This window comes from Myotis nattereri, assembly GCF_964212035.1.
Source record: "Myotis nattereri genome assembly, chromosome: 5".
In the NCBI taxonomy this organism is placed as follows: domain Eukaryota; kingdom Metazoa; phylum Chordata; class Mammalia; order Chiroptera; family Vespertilionidae; genus Myotis; species Myotis nattereri.
In genome coordinates this window covers 58,326,780-58,345,251 of record NC_138080.1, presented here as the reverse complement: position 1 = coordinate 58,345,251, position 18,472 = coordinate 58,326,780, and the positions used below count along the sequence as shown (strand labels likewise).

Here is an 18,472-nt window from a genome sequence, read left to right as displayed (position 1 = left end):
GAAATTGGCAATGCAACATAAGATGCAAAGGAATATACCAGTTACTGTCAAAATGACCCTGTACAGCCTTGTAATGCAAAAAGCTTTATACAATACAAATTTTCAGTAATGTACACAAACCTTGATAGTATGATCATCTGAACATAATATGAGGGGTTAAAAAAAGGACAGGAGAAGGAAAGTGCTGGGAACACTAACTGCATTGCTCTATGGGAAAGTAAGCTAGCTTTCATTGAAGGATGCATCGTGAAAAACAACTGAAGTTAGTTGGCAGGTGAATGTCTCAAAGACGTTAGTGTTTTACACGGAAAGGATATCTGTGGAATACATCCTTCCCTGAGTATCAAACTGCAAACCAAATTCAGGGGTACATATTACCTCAGTGGAGTCTGAAAAATGCTGTAAATTTTTTTCTTTATTAATAATAATAATATAAAAAGTCAAACAAACTCCAAACACACCTTTTCTCACTCAGAAAACTTTTTATAATTTACCAGAAAGATGGATGACTCTTTCCAAAGTGCTAAAAAAGTTGCCCAATTACATTAAGCATAACGAAGTAATTCAAATACAAGTTCAGTGGCAAGCAGGGAAACACATGGCATTCGAATGGGAAACGCCTCTTTCCTTCCAACGCCCCTCTCGCTCTTGCAGGCTTCAGCCCAGGGCCTCCTATTGCACAAGTGGCACGCTGTGAAAGCTGTGAAAGCTGTCGTCCTGATAGTCAGGGCCACCCCATCAGGTTTTTACCTGCTGGTGCATTATGGGAGTCACCTTTCCTGCCAGCCTCTGTGGGATGCCCGTGGCCTTCTTTCCTGTCATCACTGAACTTGTAATTTTGAAAGCACATTATTAGCCAAGTGGCACATTCTCCATTATATGGGGATAAAGACATAACTTAAAAAAAAAAAAAAACAACACAAAAAAACCACCAAAAACCAGCCCACCCATTAGCCCGGTATTCTTGGAGTGTATTATACTTGTCTATAGTGTCTTTAGCTGAGACAGTGAGGTGGCGAGGTTGATGGGTGGTTCACACATGGCCAAGAACAGATGTCTGCGGGAGGAGGATAGAAGGTGCAGAGCTTCCCGCCCTAGCCGGCTCAGCCTCCCTGTCCCCGGGCATCTCTGTAGTGTAAACAGGCTTGCCAGGGCCCGTGACTGGCAAAGGGAAGTATAGTAGACCTGCTAGTCTGGGGGAGGAAGGGGGTATGTGTGTGTGTGTGTGTGTGTGTGTGTGTGTGGGTGGGTGCGGGGAGGGGGGGACCATGGTGTGGACAGATGGTATAATCTTCTGGATTCCCGCACAACTGTACCAATTTCAAGGAGGCTCTCAGTGAAGCAAGCTGACTAGAGGAAGAAAATCAGGGATGCTTTTATTTTCCCCTGGTGAAACGGATGAAAAAAAGAAAAATTCCCAACTCTAGGATAACACCTGATGGAAAACAGCAATGCAGTAAGAAGCATTCCTCCTGTACACAGTTCTTCAATAGATAAATAATATATAAACTTTTATATCCCAAGCTTCCCATCATCATACAAAGCACATCTCTTCCTGCTCCTTTAGCCTGTTTCATACAGGAAATGCTGTTGTCTTAAAAATACAAGCACTTAACGTATTCAGCCAAAGATTCTTGTCCTCTTCTCCTTTCTACATCACCCATTACTTTGAAAGACTAGCAAAGGGCTATGCTACCAATCACATCTGCTTCTTGCTGCAATAAAGTGCTGCACATAAGTTGCCATTTTAATGACCACGAACTAAGAGCTTTAAATAAGTATAAAGTTAGCCTCCTAGCAGATTACATCTACCAGGCGTTAACAAAATGGAATACAGAATTATTACCAACATGGAGAATACCACTAGAGCCAGACGACCTGCAAACACAATGGACACGTCTCAGGGGCATCAACGGAATTGCAGGACTAAACAGCACCTTGTTTTTGGGTGGTTATATGTCAACGAGCCTGTGACAAAATTTTCAAATATACAGTCTACTCGTTCCATATAAAAGGTACATTTTCTTTCACTTTCATTTTTCTTTTTTTTTTTTTTTGCAGATGAGAAACAAAAACTAGTGCAAGACCAAAGCACTGTGCAAAACTGCCGTTTCTTTTCTTTTTTTTTTTTTTAGTCTGAGCATTTATACCCAGAATTGATCCAAACCCCTTTTAATCTCCTTGGCTGGATTTATCAACCATAAAATTTTTCACTCATACTATTTTTTTTCCTGCAAACAAATGGTAACCACTGAATTAATACATCATATATATATATATATATAATCTGCCCTTAAAAAATGATGCACTGCGTGTGTCCCACACGCGTTGTGTATGTATGGACACACACACACAACACACTTAAGTTTTGTGATGTTGGCCTCGGTGCTGCGGGACATTTCTTCCAGACGGGACTCTTGCTGCCTCGCGTCTTCATAACCAGAGGAGACTCTGCACAAGGTCTCCAGCTCTGTGGGAAATCTCCAGCAGCACCGTGGGTGTCTACCATGCCTTCATCGACCGCGCACCAGGCCCCACCACTCTGCAGCCGTGAAACGGGTGGTGAAGAAGGGGCTCGGGGAGGGACCGCAGTGGATGAACCACCCAGGAGGGAAAATCATGTTCATCGCGGTGAAAGAAGCCAGCACAGAGAATGTGCGATAGAAATCTCATGGCACACAACACACGGCTTTCTCTCTCAGAATCCACAGACGCCCACACACCCCATTCACCCAACAGAAAACAAAAATGCACCAGTAGATAAGCTGACAAGTGCGGATTGCTATTAAGGACACTCTCTTTAGGGTTGAGCAAGACAAAATTCCTTTCAGGGAAAGGTCGGGAGCAGGGCTGAGAGTGGGTGTGGGGGGCCGGGGAGGCATGCCTCTGAAGGTAGATGTACGCAGTAGGTCACCTCTGAAGATCGGATAAAGCAGCTTTCAGGTCAATGCAATAGGTATACACACAGAGCCAATTCTCTAGTCCTTACTAAGGAGATACAGTACACGTGGTTCAGACCCACGGGGGTCTGTCGGTTTTGCAGCAACATACACCTGCTGGGGTTGTGTGTAAGTTTCGTGGGTTTATTTTTGTTTTTGTCTCTGTCACTTGGTTTTTGGTACGGAACATGCTGCCCTCAGACAGTCTCTGCTCTTTCTCTCAGTCCGAGATAGGCGAGGAAGGAGTGTTTGGGGGACGGGATGCTGGGAGGCGCAGTCTGAGGTCGGGGTGGGTGGAATGTGAGATCCAAGTGGTTCTTGGGGTATAACATTGTCAAGGGAATGAGATGGGCAAAATCCGAGTTCCGGTACTTGTCAAAGCGCAAAGGGGAGCCGTTGAAGGCCAGAGCCTTGAGTGCCAGGTTGGGCTCTGAGCTGCTGCCGTGGACAGCTGACAAGGCCACGGTCTGCAGAGCCTGGGAGGCGGACATGACCGACAGGGGAGACAAGAGATTCCGAGAGCTCCCGACGATGAGGAGCGGGGCCCCGGGGCCGGCTGGTTTCTTGGGGGCCGGACACAGGCCCTTCTTGTCCTCCTCGGGGCAGTCCCCACTCTGGTGCTTCTTGACGTGGCGGCTGAAGACGAAAGGGTGTGTGGTCTTGAACAGGCACTCTTCGCAGCTGAAGGTCTGGCGAGGGGCGTGCTTCAGCTTCTTGTGCAGGTTGAGATTGTCCTTGCGTTTGCAGCTGTAGCTGCACTGGTCACAGTGGAAGGGCCGCTCCCCGGTGTGCACGCGCACGTGCTCGATGAGCTTGTTGGCGGTCTTGGACAGGTAGCCGCACTGGTCGCACTTGTAGTGGTTGCCGAGGCGATGCTCCCGGGTGTGCGTCTCCAGCTCCAGCTGGTTGGCCTTCACCGTCTGGCAGATCCGGCACTTGTACTCCATCTTGTAGTGGGTCTTGAGGTGGCACTCCATGGCGGCGGGGCGGTTGGTGGAATAAATGCAGAATGGGCACCTGCCGGGGGAAGCAAGGGAAGGGAGGGTCAGCCAGACAGGTCCCGCCGCGGCCCTGCTTCTCCCCTCCTCACGGGCCACCCTGCAAACCCTGAGGCCTGGCTGCCCCTGCCCAGCCCAGTCCTGCTGCCTCTCAGAGGTGAAGAGGACCCTCTTGGGCTCTCTGTGCCGACAGAGCCGTCCCCCCGGAGGAGGAGCCAGCTCTGAGGAGGTGCGCTCAGCCTACTCTGGGTCTCCTGGCAGGAGCAGCGAACACCAACCCTCAGGAAGGGGAGCTGAGAAAGGGGGAGAATTACGGTAGCTGTGGCTCCCCTCCATCCTCCCGCCCCCCGGAGCCCTCCCCACCCCCCACGGACACAGCAGAGGTCTAACCCTCACGACCTCCCCTCGAGATGGGAGCAACACAAAGAATCGACGTTTCATGCACCACACCAAGCACACGCAGAAAGGCTAAGAGTTTTAAAGAACAGCTTACAGGGGAAAGCTACCTCCAGCAAACAGAAAGTCGTAGGCTCAGAATCGTGCTTATGAAAGGTTAGGACAAGAAGGCCTGTGTCTGTGTGTGAGTGTGTGTGTGTACATAGGTCTGTACTCTAGGACCTGTCTGCTACAGCTGTTTCCCCGCCAGGGAAGGAAGGGGAGGACCAGGACAGGGGCATGGGAGAGGGACGTCCAGCCCCCAGCTGTCTACTAGTGAGGGATAAGGAGGGTGATGCCTGCTCTCTGGAGCTTGAAGACATTATTCGTACATTATGACATCATAATGCTCAGGGGGCAGGACCACAGCTAACATTTCTTCTGCATTCTGTCCAGTGCTTGGTAAGTGCTCAGCCCATGGGAGGCACTGCGTTATTATTGGACTGGTCTCTACACATAAATAAGTTAGGCAGATTCTGGCCCCAGCTCCGCCACCTAACTGGGCTCTAGCTGGATCGCCCTGGGCCAAGCCTGGGCCTCCCGATGGCTCGGTTTGTCCACCCTCCGCAATGAGGCTATGCTCCGCGCAAGCCTCCCGGCTTCCAGAGGGGCCAGGAGGAGCCATGAAGGCATGTTTACAAATTCTGCTCTTTGAGAAGCTGCCGGGCTCGAGTCAGTGGCTGATATGATAGCAGTAGCGTGTTTGCTCTCTTGACAAACAGAATGCAAATGCAAAAGTGGCTGCCTCAGCTCTGGCTGGGCACCCGCAGGGCAGGCCCAGGAGCGAGGTGTGCTCTGAGGGTTTGGAGAAGTGTTCAGCAGAGCCCAACACAACCAGGTGCACCGTGCACTGCTCCTCAGCGCCAAGCTCGCCGTTAGCCTTGGACCCTCAGCTCACAGAAGAGTGCACACGAGAGAAATAAAAGCCCATTCCCAGGTCAGGTGCACACACAACCCCTACGCCAAGCTGGGCCTTACCTAGAGGAGTCTGAAACTCACCACTGTCCTGAGCTACGGCAAAAGAAAAATAATAGTATAATCTTATTCGATCTGCATTATGAACAGGATATAGAGTACAAGCAGTTCCATCACAGAAAAGCAATTGAGACATCAGCAGTCTGTTTCACTTTAAGGACATTTCTGTGACCCACAGCTCAGTCTTTCTTGCGCTGCTCAGGGGACGTGCTAAGGGTGTAGCAGGGGCCCGTTACTTGTCATCACGGCACTCTCTCAGGCAAATGAACGCTCCGATATGGCAAAGGGAAAACAAAACAAAACAAAAACAAAAACAAAGACTCACTGTATAGCCAGAAGGCTTTATCAATTTTTTCAAAGTATTCTTCTACTTGGTCATCCTAGAACATAAACTATTACACAGGGGACCGTTAGCACCGCACGGGAAGTGTCTGTACCGCAAAAGCATCAGGGTCACTGTGCATTCTCCCCAGTGGCAGCCTGGGACCCCTCGGGTCCCCGAGGACAGGCTGACTGGCAGTGCATGGCTGTGACTGGGCAATCGGGGAGGTTGATGAGCATAGTCCAACTACAGAAGCATATGGCTTTTCGTCATAAACAAGAGTGCACAAATATTTAGAAAGGGACAGTGGGAACAAACTAAATCAAATTCCCATTTACGGGTGGTCTTGAGTTATAACTGCCCCTCCCCCTCCCTTGCAGGTCTCCCCTCCCCCCTCCCACCTAAGCACCCCCCAAGACTGAAACAAAATGGAAATCCACAGTAGGTGTTGCTCCCTGACTCTACTGTTTGGGCAGGATTGTGAGGAGAGTCCCCCTGATCAGGTAGGTGCGGGGGTGGGGGGAAGACAAGCCTGGGCTGCCCCCCCAACACTCGACGCCCAGGGTCCTGGGTCTCTCCATCCCACGCCCAATGGGGAGGGTCATGCCACCCCTCCGGCAAGTTGTGAGTTTCAAAGGCCAAAATGTTTAAAGACAAGGCTTTTTCCCCCTTGTATTAAGTAAAATGTAATTTCTCATTCATTGAAATTGCACGATCATTTCAGCTAAACATGAACAATTCTGCCTCAAAAACTGTGTGTCTTTCTGTGCCCAATGACATAAGCTTCTTCCTCTTTCCTAGACCATAAGTGCCTTGTGAACAGGGACCTGATTATCGACTCTCGGGAAGATGAAATTCTGGTCACGGTAGGACATACACTTCCTGAGGGTGGAAATTAGGTTTTATTCCTTATTTGCCCTCTAGCACCTAATCAAGCCAGACGCACCGTACACTGGATAATGACTGATTGGTCTCGCTTCAGACCGAGGGCCTCCTGCAAATATTGGTTGATGCTGCTGCTAACTGCCTAGGTCTCTGGTGGGAGGAATCTGTGACTACGTGACAGAAAACATCAGCTCTTAGGCAGGGAATCCCACTTCCAGTTCCCGGGAAGGCATAAGGCATGTCTGCAGGGACCTGAGAGGCACATGGGCCTTGCGTGGAAAATGCTGCCTCCTGCCTGTTCAAACCCGCAAGGTTCCATTATTTGGGGTGGGGTGTGGATGCAGTGGTTGTAATACTTATTTAAAAGATACATGGCAAATCACCTAAAAAACAGAGATGGTGAAGTGCGGTGACAGTGTAATGCTTTACACTTGGGTACGCTCACCCAAGTCCATTACCATCAAGTCTGAACAAAACCCAGGCAGTGTGGGGTGAGTCTACCCCTGCGTGCTCAGGTGCTCCAACATGCCTGCTTGCTCCGAATCCCGGGCTATTTGTACAATGGATCCTCCTGCTGATATCTGCTGACCCCCTTGGGGACAGGTCTAATTCACATCCAGCTGAAGGCAGCAGAGGTGCCTGCCTAACTCCCCTCATGCCAAGCTCTCCCTCTCCATGACCCCAAAATCTTCAGGGGAGGGGCCGGGGTAAGGGTGGGGGAAGGGTGTTTAATAACAACACAGTAAAAGGTTCTGTACTTGCTTTCCTTACTTGAGCCCACCGGTGGGGACAGTGTGGCATTTCTTATGCTCCAGCAGCTGTTCGGGGGTCTTCATGAACTTGTGGCACACGTCACACTCAAACATCCGGGTGATGAGGTGTATCTGCAGATGGCGCTCAAACATGTTCTTCGTCTTGCAGACAAAGTTGCAAAAAACGCATTCGAACCCTGGAAGGACCGAAGCTGGGTGTACAGGTGCGTGGGGTAGAGGGACAGGAGGGCAGGAGCAGGGCCGAGATCCCATTTCTTCACCCCTCCCCCCCAGTTTATACCCTTCCAGACGCTGTTCCCTACATCTCTGTGCTAAAAGAAGTTACAGCTTGGAGTCAATGTCACACTCCCCATCCTTCCACCCCATACTGGGTGCAAAGCAAGCAAAAGGAATGTTCTGGGACCCAATATCTACTTCCAACATCACTCCTGACAAGGCATCCTGCCTCCAGCGTGGGGAGGGCTAAGCAGGCCAAGCCACCTCCTCCCTTACCTTTCTCTGGCTTTTCCTCACTATTCAGTGGGGGTTGGCTCCCGGGCACAACAGAGATGACCAGCAGGTTGTTCCCACTCTTGTTTTTCTGGGAGCTGTCGGAGTCATCTTTGCTGTTAGCTGAATCGCTCAGAGCTGAGAGGGAGGATGATGAGGGGCTGTTTGATTCACTTGGGGTCTTCCTGTCTTCCACTAAAAAAGAAAAAAATGCAAGTCTGTTATTTAGGAGATGGAAACCCTAGAATAACAGCAGTTGGGTCTCCAGCTCCTCTAGTGCACCTGCTGGGGTCCCAGGTCGCAGTCACCTCTGGTGATGACACTCATGGTACTTGGGGCCAAGAGCAGGCCCTCATTCATTTGATGAGGGTTTATGGATGTCTTACTATGATTAAAATAAAATGACAATAGTAGCTAAGATGTACTGAAAATGTTGCCAAGTTCCAGAAACTGGGTCAAGCTTTAAATGCTTTGTCTCATTGTATTCTAAAAAAAACTGCCGAGGCACAACTATTATCACCCCCATTTTACAGATGAGGGTGGGGAGGCACAGTGAGGTTAGTCAACTGGTCTGACTCTATCATCCATGTTCTTCATCAGTGCACTGAATTCTCCCTCAAAGCCAGCAGTAAACAGTCAATAGGTCATTCAAATCTAGTGTCAGTAGACTTCTGCTTCCATTCAAGAGACGGAATTTATCATCGCTACGGCAACAACTAACAAAAAGACAGACAAAATATATCAAACAATAGTTTTCACAATATTGGACACCAGGCAAGGAGGAATGACCCCTGAGAGGCAGGAAAGGCCTTCCAGACTGCAGTGTAGGGAGGGGTATGGAGGTGGAGCCCAGTTGGCCTGCTGATTTGAGGAGATAAGACTGATGGTCTGGGAGATCAACATGGCTGGACCTTATGGGACAGAGTACTAGAGGGAAAGAACTCAGGGACCTGCAGAGGGTCTCCCGTGAGTATTCAGCAGAGTATGGACCGGAGCATGTGTTGGAGGGAAAATAAGCCATCTGAAAGGCTTAGAGAACAGTACCTGTTTCCACCAGCCAGATTGGAAAAAACTTGTAATTCCTAAGGCATTGGGTAGAAAACAGGAAGTTCTTTTAGTAGTGGGTAATAATTAGCCCTAGATGGAGCACTGCTCCAGACCCGTCTGACAAGTCATAAAAGCAAGACCCAAGAGGATCAAAGTTTCAAGAATATTTATAGGAATATAAAGTATCCGGCACCTAATAAGGTAAAATCACAATGTCTGACACTCAAATGAAGATTCTCAGGCATGCAGAGAAACAAAACACAACCCAAAGGGGAGAATATCAACCAGTGAAAACTGATCCAGTTATTGGAATTTGCAGACAAGGACATAAGAACAGTAATATAATTGTATTCCGTATGTTAAAAAAGTTAAGTAGAGAGATGGAAGATACAAAAATAAATAAATAAAAATACCCAAATCAAATTTCTAGAGATGAAAATTACAATGTCTGAGATGAAAAATACACTGGATGGGACCACTAACAATTTAGACACAGTAAAGAAAAGATTTGTGAACCTGAATGGAGAAATTATCTGAGATGAAACAGAGAGAGAAAAGAACCACAAAAATAAATAGAGCACCCAGTGAACTATGGGATGCCTTTAGGCAGCTTAGTATAAGCTTAATTGGAGTTCCTGATGGGGTGGGGAGGGCAGGAAAATATACTTGAAAAAGACAAAAACTTTCCAAATTTTAGGAACACCATACCCCCATTGATCCAAGAAATGCAATGAGTCCCAAGCATAAGAATGATGAAATCTATACAAGGGACATCATAATCAAATTGCTCAAAACCAGTGATAAATAAGAAGTCCTAAAAGTGGCCAGATGAAAAAGGACACGTGCAGAGGAACAAAAAAAGGATGACAGCAGATTTCTCACTGGACACAATGCAAGTGTGAAGTAGTGGAACAACATCTTTAAAGTATGAAAACATATTTCACAAGCAAAGGCAAAAGAAAAAAAGATATATAAAAGCTGAAAGAATTCATTACCTGTAGACCTGAATTACAAGAAATGTTAAAATAAATTATTCAGGCAGAAGGGAAATTACACTAATGCAAAAATGGATCTACATAAAAAAATGGAGAGCACCAGAAATGACAACTACATGGGTAAATATGTGAGTTTTTCTTATTTAAATTTCTTTAAAAAGTAATAAAACTAATTTTGTTTAAAAAACCATTAATAATGTAATATTTATAACACACACATATCTATATCTATACCTATATCTATATCTATATCTATATATCTCTCTATATAGATATATATTAACAATAACATAACAGCTGGTGGGGGGAGAAATGGAAGAATGCTATTGTGAGGTCTTATACTACATGTGAAGTGGTATGGTACACTGTGATAAATTAAAGATGTACTTATAAACCCAAATAACTGGAGGCCCATAATATTCATTGTTCAGGAGTCTCAATATTAAGATGTCAACCTTCCCCAAACTAATTCAATGCAACCCCATAGTTTTACGTTAAGGTGGAAAATATAAGGAAACTGCAGATCCAAGGAGTGGACTTATCCTACTCTACTTAAATACTTCCTTAAAATTAAATTTTAAGTTAAAATTAATATTTTGCTGGTTGATTTTTTTCTCTACAGAGAAATTCCCAGAAGTGGGATTACTGGGTCACAAGCCTCTTAGTATATATTACCCAAGTAGTTTCCCTAAGTTCTATTCCTTTGCAGGGCCATAGACACAAGAGTACCAGCAGCACCCAGCAGCAGTGGGTGACACTATAAAATGTGCTCCTAACTTAACAGGTTAAGATAAGCCACTCTTGAGCTTTACTTTGACTGCTCAGTGAGGTTGAACATTTTCCCTTATGTTAAGCAATTAGCTTTTATTTTATTTTTTTTACTGTGAATTGACTGTTCATGTTCTTTCCAAATTCTTAGAGACCAAAAGTGTTTCTTACCCATTTCTATGAACTTTCTATATAAATACATGAGCTTTTTGTCATTTTTACAAACACCTTTTCAGAATGTGGGTTTCCGCCCCCTTTCTCTTCTTCCTTTCTTTTGCAAAAAAAATTTTTGTGTCCAATCTCTTGCTTCTTTTCCTTTGTGATTTCTTGTTATCCATTAAGCATTTACAAATCTCCCTTGCTGTGTTTGATGAATATTCTATTCTATTTTCCTCAAGCCTTTCTAGGACAGATAGTAAACAAGGATTGTGTAGGTTATTTTGGTGTCAGTGTGAGGTAAATATTGATGGCTGTATTTTCCAAATAGCTATTCAAATTCCTCACCACCATTATCACAACTTTTAAAAATTGCAGCAAAATTTGCATTGAGGATGTCACAGCACCAGAAGGAATATTTTCCCCTTGCTGATGTTCTCTGCAGGGAGGGAGAGAGGGAGAAAGAGAGTAAGGAGGGGTCACTGCAGAAACACCCTAATCCCAAGTGTACCTTGGCTGAGTTGCCAGTAAGGAAGTGTGAGAAAGCACGTGGGTTCTGTGGGTGACCAATTAAAAATGTTGTGTTGATTAAAGCTCATCACAAGTTCATTTAGGTAACCAGATGGCATCGCAGATCCCCTACGGCACTAGAATAAAAGGTGCCTGTTCCTGTGACAGGTAAATCAAATTAGAGAAGAGGACTCACAAAGTTAGGGATTTGAAGTCCAACTCCCTTCCTGCTATTGTGGTTTCTATGGTCTTCTTGAGGTGGGATGGGGGCAGTGGAGGGAGGTTCTGGGCTAGATTTAGGCATACTTTGGGTCGGAGAAGGCTAGAAGAATGGGAGGATAATAGAAAAGAGAGTATCTGAAGAGCCCGTGGAAACGGGAGACAGGCTGGCTTTCCCTCCAGCAGCCACTCCAGAAATGCTGGATTTAATTTGTCTTCGACGTGGGTTTCCCAGCTCACCTGCCCACGGTGCTAATGTGGTTATGGTCAGACAACCGACTGTAAAAATGGCACCTTCCCACTCAGCAGAACAGCTCTCTGCAGACCTCCAAGTCAGAGCTGCTCAACTTACTGACAAAAACAAGCTTTTATTGCTGTTGGCACCACGGAGCCAGAGCGGCCAGGAAAGCACAGAGGGATCCTTCTTGGCCATGCACATCGTCAGCACAAATGTCAGGGAAATTTCCCTTCCCGAATCCTTCAAGTGCCAATGATGTGAGGGGCCGCTCCAGCACCCGGGCCTGTAGTCAGCAACCCCAGCTTGTAATTTGTAGCAAACGCAGGGAGCTCTTCCTCATTCTCACGTAATGACTCCTCGCCAGTGTCATTTGTAACCATCCCTTGGAGAGGATAATTGCATGGCAAAGTCAAAATGTTAACTTCATTAAATAGAAGAAGTTAACCAGAATGGCAAGAGTCTGAAATGAAAGGCGAACACTGGCAAAGGCGTGGCCGCGGCCCGGGGAGAGACCGGGCTGACTCAGGAGCATCTGGTCTTCTTTGCCCCTGGACAGACGGGCCACGCAGCATCACGGAGCGTGTCAGGGCTGCAGTGTCACACGAGGAGCAGAGCCTGCAGAGGCAGGTGCGTGGTGCCTGGCCCAGCAGAACAGAGGTCCAGCCTTGGCCAAGGTTTGGGTGGGGCTGCCAGAATAGCAGTGACTCAGAAAGAAGGTTCTAGAATGATAACTGTTCTGGTCTGAGTTTCTGGAGTCACATCCTAAGGTTGACCTAGGACAGAATACCTCCCCTCTGTGAAGCCTCAGCTCTCTAGCCTCTATAGTATGATAACAGTAGTGTGGGCCTCAGGGGGTCGTTAGGAGGCTTGTATGGGACCCAGTGTGCAAAGGTGCAAGCCTGGGGCATAGGGAAAGCGCAATGGCTGTTACTGGATGATGATGGCAAGCAGACAGCTCCGCCCCTCTCAACCATCCCAACCTGTGTTTCAGATCAGCCGGTGCAGGAGCCGTGCCTGGCCATGGCGCTGTGGCCACAGGGAAGTGTGGCTCTGCTACCCCCGGGGACGTTCTTCCTTCTGAGGAAGGAGATGTCAGTGTCACATGGCGATGAGGATGCTTCTGCCAGGTGGGCAGGCAGTCTGGGGTGGCAGAGAGAAGGACCGATGGGAATGGTCACCTGTGTGCTTGGTGCCAATGTGAGCCTTTATCTCTGCCTCCTCCATGGTGACGAAGTCGCAGGCGGTGCAGCAGATGGAGAACATCCACTGCTCCTTGTCCACGTGGAGGGACATGTGGCTGACAAACTGGACGTTGAGCTCGGTCTCAAATCCACATACATGGCAGCTACATGAGAAGACGAAGGAAAAGAGGGGGAGAGAGGAGCGATATTCTAAATGCAGGCTGCCCACTCACGCCCAGTACACCCAGAACACGGGCGTGTACACACTGCCCTCCCCACCGAACGGTCTGCGTTAGGAAATTCTTCTCTTTCTCAGATGCCTCTGAAGTGGTCGCTGTGCTAAATGGATTTAGTGCCCGAATAATGTAACAATCCCATACATGCTATAGTGACGCTAAATAATCAGAGAGTTAATTAAAGTTTCCGGATTCCAGATGCTGCATGTCTCCTTGCGATTCCTTGGGGCAAAGGGATGCAGCACAGCCTTGCCAAGACTTGAGTGTGGCTGGAACGACGTGGCGGCCCTGCACTCTGTGAGCCTCCCTCTGCCTCCAGAAACCTCCCGGGTAGCAGTGAGAGCACACAGGCCGTCAGACGACACTCCTGCTTGTAACAATTCCCGATAGAAGCCACCCATCCATGGAGACATTTCATGCAAATGCAAGTTTCTACCAATCCCTACAGCCTCTCTCGTGGGCAAGATTTGGTAGAAAGCCTGAAACTTGGGGTTTTATGGCACCCAAACCAAATACTGATTTAGGGCCAGAACGGGAGAAAACCATAAAATTCCAGCCACTAAAGGACAAAACACGACTCGAGGAAAAGAAGCTCTGCCTTCACAGCTACGTCCTCAGGGCCCTTGGGTTTATGCTTCCTCGTCTGTTTTCCTTCGGACACTTCTCAGGGAGCAGCCAGGTGCTCAGTTACTAGGGCAGGAGCTTGCCAGCTGCCCAGCCCTGGAAGCTAATAATCCCCAGAGCCCTGCCGCTCTCTGGAGCTCACCCCCCCAGCCCCCCGCCCCCAGAGCCACCTCTCAGACCCTTTCCCTTTCAATTCATTCCGCCAGGGCACCATGCCAGAGGGAGTCATTGCAACTGTAGGGGCTTGTCTAAGCAAAGCAACTCTGACAATGCAGGCCAGTGCGTCTGTTGAGCAGAGGTGCCTGTCAGGTCTGCCTCGCAGACGGCAGGGAGGGTGGGAAGGCTGGACTAGGGTTCCAGCCCCAGCTCACCTGTAATAATAAGGGTGCTTCCTCCCATCACTGCCTTCAGAGGTGACGGCGCTGACAATGTCCTCAGTGTCCGTACTCACCAGCTTCACCGAGTGGACAGTCAGGTGCTGGTTTAGGTTCGCGCGGCACTTAGCAGCATAGGGGCACAAGTGGCATTTGTATTTTCTTTCCTCTGGAGGAGAAAGAGCAGGAAAACCCCCAGCTGATCTGAGAAATGAAATCCCAACACCTTGCAAGAGACCACTTAAGGGTATCAAGGAGGGGGCGGTTCAAGTCTCATTTCAAGTGGGGACACCTTGGAATTGTCTCTAAAAAGTCTTTACCCAGCAGGTCACTCCTGTATTAATACTTCCAAAGATAAAAGAAAGTCCCCAGGCAATTGGATCATCTACTTTTTTCTGGACACCCACAGGCTAAGGTGAGCTAAAAGCATATTAGTGCGTGTGTGCGTGTGTGCATGAGAGTGTGTGGTGAGTGTGTGAGAGTGTGTGCGTGTGCGTGTGTGCATGAGAGTGTGTGGTGAGTGTGTGAGAGTGTGTGTGAGTGTGCATGAGAGTGTGTGGTGAGAGTGCGTGTGAGTGCGTGTTTGAGTGTGTTTGTGCATGAGTGTGTGTGAGTAAGTGTGCGTGTGAGTGTGTGAGTGTGCGTGTGAGTGTGTGCGCACACGCCTCCCACGTGTCAGGTGTGGTGGGAGCTCAGCCAGGGAAGGAGGAGTGAAACCGTGTTCGCAGAACTGGTGAGTAAAAGAAGCTCCAGGCCTGGGTCAGCCAAGAAATAAAAAACTAATGAAATTAAAGGAATAAAAAATGACTCATGTGAAATAATTGAATTGGAAATTTACATTTTACATAAATAAAATAAAATTTTTCAATTACTTTCTTAATGGGAACTCTCTCCTAGCACCGACAGTGTTTCAGGACTGTTTCCAGAGTGGCCGCCTGAATACATTTGGAGAATCAAGCAAATTCCGTAAAAGGAGCAGCCCCTGCTTTCACTGTGCAGACAGGCAATGGAGGGCAGCAGAAGACAAGCGCGACTTCACTGTCTGTCCTGAGCGCTCTCCCTCTGTGAGACCGAGCTGGCCTTGTCTGCTTCCCAGGGAAGGACACACACAAGTTTTCCCACAACAACATGTAAGGCATGGCTGTTAGTACAGGTGGCCCCCACGTCGGAGGGGCTGGTGGCCTGGGCTCAGCGGGGCTGGGGAACGGGGCCCTGAGGTGCAGATAAGAGAGAGTCCTCTCTGGAATTTTTGCATTTGTATTAATAAGCAAGGTTGTTAATTTTGGTATTAAAGTGAATTGCTGAACTTTCCATCTTTTTCTATCATTTGGAAAGGTTTAATAATACTGGACTTTCCTACTCTCAAAAGGTTAAAAAGAACCCATCTGGACCTGACACCTTTATCAATAATATCTCCTTCATCATCTTTCCAATTTCCCTTTGATAACTGATTTACTTACGGTTTGTTTCCTCCCCTGGGGTCAATTTTGGAAATTTTGCTTAAATTAGCTATGTCATCTAAGTTTTTAGCTGTTCTTTTCTCTTTGTCATAGAGTTGCCTTTATTCTCCAAAAAATACTTTAATAGCATTAATGATTAGGCTTCCTTTTCCATTCCTAATTTTGAATATTTTTGCTTCCTTTTCCTTTCTTAATCAGGGTTAAAGAAATTAATCTCTTTTTGTGGTCTTTTTCTTCCTAGATTTTGTTTTTCTTTTATCAGTTTATTTTTAATCCTCATCCGAGGATATTTTTCCATTGATTTTTAGAAAGAGTGGAAGAGAGAGGGAAAGACAGTGAGAAGTATCGGTTGCCTCTTGCACACACCCTGACCAGGGTTTGGGCCAGGTAGAAGCCTGCAACAGAGGTATGTGCCCTTGACCGGGTTCAAACCCAGGTCCCTTCACTCCGCAGGCCGATGCTCTATCCACTGAACCAAACCGGCTAAGGCTCTTTTACTAGTTCTTTAAGATGCTAAGTTACTTTCTGTGTTTCTTCTCTTCTAATTAAAACATTTAAGCCTATGAGTTGTCCTCTGAACAGAGCTGAAGCCGTTTGTTCCAGGCCTAGGAATGAAGTGTTCCCCTTTTCATTTCTTCTAGATGTCTATAATTTGAGTTTTGATTTTCTTCCTTTTCTTTGACCTGGTTAGCTAGGACATTTTATTGACCTTTGGTTATTTTAAATTTCATTTAAGTATGAGCAGAGCATGTGACGTATAAAACTCCACTTTTCTGAACATGTTAAAGTTTTCTTTGGGCTTAAGTATATGACTAAATTTTGTCTAGTGAAAATATATATATATCTTGTCATATTAATACTGCCTATCCTGCCTTCTTTATGATTTCATGTGATATGGAAAATCTCTACTTATTTTCTTTGTCATTTCCTATAAATAAAATACATCTGAACTATTTAAAAAGTCTGATCTTGGGTGTAAAAATGGAAAACTTCATTTTATTATTTCTACCTTGCTTTATGTTTACAATCGATTCTACTATATTTCTTTTTGTCTTCACTTATTTTTGCTGCATTGATTAAGTTAATATGTGTTCCTCCTTTACTCCTGAACTTGGTTGCTTTCCTTTTCCAAGTACACAGAATCAACCATATTTCTTTACTAATATATATAGCGGTAATATGCAAATTAGCTGGGCGTCACAACCGGCTCAGGAAGAGGCTGCATCACCACTGCTCAGGATTAGTTGCGCACAGATGGGCGGGAGGGGACTGCGTGCTGCCCCCAGCCCCAGCGGACACACACCAGGGGTGGGGGTGTGCTCTGAGCGGCCGAGGTGTGAGGCGCGGCTTGGAGCATGCCCCTGGTTGGTTGGCAGCGGTGGCTGGAGCGAAGCAGCCTGGGGAAGGAAGGCCTATTCTTGCACGAATCTTGGTGCATCGGGCCTCTAGTATATAAATAAGGACAGTAACTGTTCCTCCACCAACGTGTCCTTACTGTTCTCACCCACAATAAGATGAGCCCACTAAGATGAGATACAGCTCCATCCCCTGTGCCAACAAGATCAATAAATTCCTTGGAGTCGAGGAATTTTACCCAACTATGCTTAAATGTGCATCTTTTCTCATCAATCCTACTTGAACTTTATGAATCCTTTCAATACAAATAAGAAACCCTGTCTGGGGCCTTATTTGAACATGCCAGTTAAATGGCTTGAGGAGGTCATGATAAGAGACTTCTATCACTTTCTGTAATAATTCTCTTAGAGCAACTCAGCTTCTTGGTAATGAGACGCTGGTGATCCAGACCCGGGAAGACACAGCAGTGAGGCCAACTCACCTGTGTGCAGCGAGAGATGTCGGGACAATGTCTGCTGTCGGCCAAAGACTTTCCCACACACATCGCAGGGGAAAAGCTGGTCATTGAATTTCCAGGATGGCAATCCGTTGCCTGCCTCTAGTACAAGCTTTTCTGTCTCTGCACCAAAAGAACATGAGGAATAAACAAGGCAACATGAACGAATTTCAGTTTAGTCAACATTCAGGAGTTTAGCAGGGGCTTCCTTTGACGAATGTGGCTGGTAACTACAAAGAAGTCCCAGTAACCTCTGGTTTTCATGCTCATTTGCTGTCTCTGAGAAGGCTATTCTTGAATGTTGTGGTGGCGAATGAATCCAAATTTTAGTCAAGTCTCTGGTGTTTTCTCGCTTTCATCACTAAAGGCCAGCCAACCCAACCTTCTAGCAGGTGGGTAGCATGGTTAGCACTGTGTCCACTGTATAGTCAGTACTCAATAAAAACCTGTGGAATGAGTCAATGGTTGAATTGCTCTTTAAAATTTCAGAAATGTCAACTTTTGCTACAAGGTAGTAAGTAAATCAAGAATGCTGAATCTCAGATTCTGATGCGAAAACAAATGGTTCGATCCCTTGAAAGGAAATACACTTTCACTGCCCTGTATGGGGAAAAGTTTTCTCCTATGTTCAAAAGGGTTGCACAAAGTCTTTAATGAGGAACTTATGCTACAGAGAATCAGTGACGACAACTGCAAGCTGCTTGCTGTGGTCTGAATGTTTGTGCCCCTCCCCCACATTCATATATTGAAATCCTAATCCTTACAGTGATGGTATCAGGAGGTGGGCTTCCTAGAGGTGCTTGGGTCATGAGAGTGGATTAGTGCTCTTATAAAAGAAGCCCCACAGAGTTCCCTCACTCTTCCCACCCTGTGAGGACACAGTAAAAATACCTGAAATCCAAAAGAGGTCACATGCCCACACTGGCACCCTGACCTTAGGCGTCCAGCCTCCAGAACGGTGAGAAATACCTTTAGGTTGTTTATAAGCCGCCCAGT

At 46.8% G+C, this 18,472-nt stretch overlaps 1 protein-coding gene across 1 annotated transcript in view; it reads right to left on the bottom strand.

Moving 5' to 3' along the window:
- Positions 1–2,036: 2,036 nt before the first annotated feature.
- The window catches only part of ZNF827 (zinc finger protein 827), a 166,675-nt gene continuing 150,239 nt past the window's right edge, over positions 2,037–18,472 (bottom strand). Inside the window, exons 9-14 of the mRNA XM_081091637.1 lie at positions 17,462–17,599; positions 14,162–14,333; positions 12,928–13,094; positions 7,820–8,011; positions 7,326–7,503; positions 2,037–3,956 (exon numbers count right to left, since the gene is read on the bottom strand). Of these exons, the coding sequence (XP_080947763.1) occupies positions 3,137–3,956; positions 7,326–7,503; positions 7,820–8,011; positions 12,928–13,094; positions 14,162–14,333; positions 17,462–17,599 (1,667 nt within the window). The 3' untranslated portion in view covers positions 2,037–3,136. The remainder of the gene's footprint in view (positions 3,957–7,325; positions 7,504–7,819; positions 8,012–12,927; positions 13,095–14,161; positions 14,334–17,461; positions 17,600–18,472) is intronic.